Source organism: Hakea prostrata, chromosome 3 (genome assembly GCF_041222555.1).
Source record: "Hakea prostrata isolate BN-2017 chromosome 3, UWA_Hpros_2, whole genome shotgun sequence".
Taxonomy (NCBI): Eukaryota; Viridiplantae; Streptophyta; class Magnoliopsida; order Proteales; family Proteaceae; genus Hakea; species Hakea prostrata.
Window position 1 is genome coordinate 3,048,777 of NC_142602.1, and position 3,581 is coordinate 3,052,357.

Consider the following 3,581-nt stretch of genomic DNA (forward strand, 5'->3'; position numbering starts at 1 on the left):
ATATTTAAATGAATACCTACCGATGGTAACCAAAGTTAGTATGTTAATTTGAACCATTTAGACTTTGTAAGCTGTGTTTGTTGACATGTTGGCAAAATAGAAAATCAATCTTTTGTTGGTTCTTTTCATTACACAGAATGGGAAATTGGCTGATCTTGTTCTTTGGGAGCCCTCTTTCTTTGGGGTAAAACCGGAAATGGTGATCAAAGGTGGTACAATTGTGTGGGCTAATATGGGTGACCCAAATGCCAGCATCCCGACTCCGGAACCGGTACAGTTTACTACATTTTAGCTATGTTAGCTTGCTTTGTAGCTAACTCACTGTTTCAGATAAGTCACTCAGCAAGTGTTTGTTTGAATTTGTTATCGATTACATTTGAGGGTTATTATTCAAATTTACAATCTTAGAGCTTACACCTTAAGGTCTTAATGTCTTCCCATCTTTGACAAGTATTAGTCAAGGAATATGAATGGTTCAGATAGATCTCCTGAACTTGGATGGCTTAATTTTTCTACATGGATAATTATTAGTCAAGGATTTTTTCCCCCAATATTCATAAAAATATTTAGGTCTCTAACAGCATGATTTTTTGCAATGACCTTTTTGTTGGAGTTGGGATCCTCGACCCACAAGGGTAGAATTGTGCTTACCTTATACGTCTCCGCCCCATATTTAGGAAGGGTAGAACCTTTACATTAACCAATGCTCAGTCCCTTGTGTGCATATGTACTATTCTATTTTATTTTGTCCAAACCTCCCAAACAGTGACAGGCTAGAGGCTGCAGGTGATGATGAGACCTATGTTTGGTGCATTTGGCAAGGCTGGGAACTCAAACTCTATCGCTTTTGTCAGCAAGGCATGTACATTACTGTCTAATGTTTTCATGATGTTATGAACCCCACACTACACACATTACTGCCTAATGTTTTCATGATGTTATGAACCCCACACTACACACATTACTGCTGTTTGTTTTTGACAAACAGGTTGCAAAAGATGCTGGAATAGAAGAAATGTATGGACTCAAGAAAAGGGTGGAAGCTGTAAGCAGTGTGCGGAAGCTTACCAAATGTGACATGAAGTTGAATTGTTCACTCCCCAAGATTCAGGTCGACCCAGAGACTTACACTGTGACAGCAGATGACGAGGTTTTAACCTGCAGCCCGGCCTCCACAGTTCCTCTGTCACGAAACTACTTCCTCTTTTAAGCTGGTACAGAGCAATGCCTTGAAACTTTCAGGTCAAAGTGTTTTTGGCTGCAAGGCGATTGGGAAACACAAGGTAGCAAGCCTGCTGAAATAAATGGAATTATCTTTTCTTTTTTGGGTGAAATGATGGAAGTGTATCAATGGGACAATTGTGATTCACATTAAGGAGCATGTACTTCGCAATAATCCTATCTGTTTACTTCTTGTATCGAGGGATTTGTTATGTTGAACACAATTCAAAATAATGTGGCAATTGTTTGGGCTTGTGGTTGATGGACTCGTTTGATAACTGACCAAAGAACACTTTCTAGTTTTTCTTGGTTTGAGAAGTAGAAAAATTGGCAGAAAACTGTTTGATAAAGCCGTTTCGTTTCGTATGATTTTTGCAACATAAATTAAAATTTATGAAAGTTTTTGCTTTGAAAAATCTATTTCTCATAGTGAAATTTGGTGCGAGTTAGGTTTAAGTGAGGTAGTGTTAGAATGGGTATTTATGGAACTCGGCATTCTAAATATGATAATGATAATTTTATATATTTTATTACAATTTTCAAATTTCTACTTCTAGAAGCAAACTTTATCAAAGGTCTCACCAGAAAGGCAGAAACATTCAACTATTGCTGGTGGTTTTCGATGCAGGAAATACTTGGTGAGTTATCAAATGGATCCAATATTGTCGCAATTCTAATTTTGTTGGTTTACCCTAGACATTTCGGATGGGGTTATGTTTGCCCCTTGTTTTTTGTAGGTACAGGCATTTGGTTATCCTTTCAAGACTCTACCAATAATGTCATGTTCTATTTCATGGTATTTTGAAATATTATGTATGACAAGATCATATTCCGCTACTTGGTTCGGTTTGAACCTTGTGTTTTCATGCTCGTGTGTCTGTATTTTTTCTTTTCTTCGTATGTCTGTACTTTTCTATCTTTAATGAATGAAGTGTTGTTTACCAAAAAATAAATAAATAAAATTTACTATATATATTTTATTTTATTATTATTATTATTATTTTTTTTTTTTATGAAATACTATATTTAACCCATGTGTAATACGTGTCTTCTATCTAAAAAGTTGAAAGGATTAATGAAATGTTACCATCACCGTGAAATGTAGAACTGCATTACTTTTATACATCTAGGTGAGGGTGCCCAATCCTAACAGGACTAGAGACGTTTACATTATAAACATAAACATAAAATAGGGTATTAGGAGCAAAATGTGTATTTTCACAAAAAAAAAAAAAAAAAAAAAAAAGGGGATGGGTTTGCTTTATTTATTTATTAATTATAAATTTAAATTTGTTATAAAATATAAAAGGGATAATTACTATTGCCCCTGTGCTTTGATTTTATTACTATTGTATCCCCTATACTTTTCAAAATTACTAATTGAACTTTTAATTTTGTCTATAATTACTATTGTCCCCCTACTGTTAAGTTCTGTTAGTTTACCAATGATATGGCATCTTTATATTTTATCAACAAAATACCTTTATAGTTATCTCTTTATTTATTTACTTTTTTGTCAAGTTACACTACTATCCTTAATTAACTATGGAGAAAAAAAGTAACTATAGTCCATTTTATTATAAATAAAAAAACCAAATAAAGAAATAATGATTGAACAAAACTTAAATAGAAACTGAAGAGGAAGAAAAATTGAATTCAACTCAAATTGGAACTGAATATCACCTTAAATATTTTCAAAATAAATGAAAAAGTTAAGTGAATGTGGAAAACCAAATTGGATTTGGATTTTGTTCATTTCTTTAATTCAAAATAAATGAAATTTAGGGTAAAATTGACATTTAATCTAGTTTTTATAGATGGGACACGTCTTACTTTGATTTCTTAATTTTAATGAAGGACAAATTAGACATTACATATTCAAACTTAATGGCTACTTAACACCGTTATAAGGAAGGGGCAACAATAATTTCATAAAGAATAGGATTTTATTAATAATAAAATCAAACTACAGGGGGCAACAGTAATTATCCCAATATAAAATTATATTTAAGATGTCTTGATTTTTTCTTGGTCAGTTTACTAATTGAAATGTTGTTTACCATAAAAGAAAAAAAAAATTTAAGACAAGAAAAAGAATTAAGACAAAATAAGTTCAGCTCATATTTTCAAGTCTATAAAAAATATAATATATAATTCTGACACACATTAAGATGATCTTGATATGAAATGATGATTGTACACTAAAGTGGCTGAGATCTTCATTTGGAATATACGACATTCATCAATAAATATTATTCATAACAAAAACATATTTATCTTCTGTTGGGTAAAGCATATTTTGGTTTTTGTGAGTTCTTATCAGTTTTAAACCGACCTATTTATCTTCTGTTGGGTAATGC

At 32.2% G+C, this 3,581-nt stretch overlaps 1 protein-coding gene across 3 annotated transcripts in view; it reads left to right on the plus strand.

Moving 5' to 3' along the window:
- The window catches only part of LOC149020037 (urease-like), a 31,616-nt gene extending 29,930 nt beyond the window's left edge, over positions 1–1,686 (plus strand). For 2 of the 3 annotated variants that reach the window (XM_089148051.1, XM_089148052.1), the window contains exons 17-19: positions 137–271; positions 787–858; positions 989–1,686. In XM_089148051.1, the coding sequence (XP_089004177.1) occupies positions 137–271; positions 787–858; positions 989–1,210 (429 nt within the window). In that variant the 3' untranslated portion in view covers positions 1,211–1,686. The remainder of the gene's footprint in view (positions 1–136; positions 272–786; positions 859–988) is intronic. The other variant, XM_089148053.1, reaches the window with a different exon arrangement.
- The last annotated feature ends 1,895 nt before the right edge of the window (positions 1,687–3,581 follow it).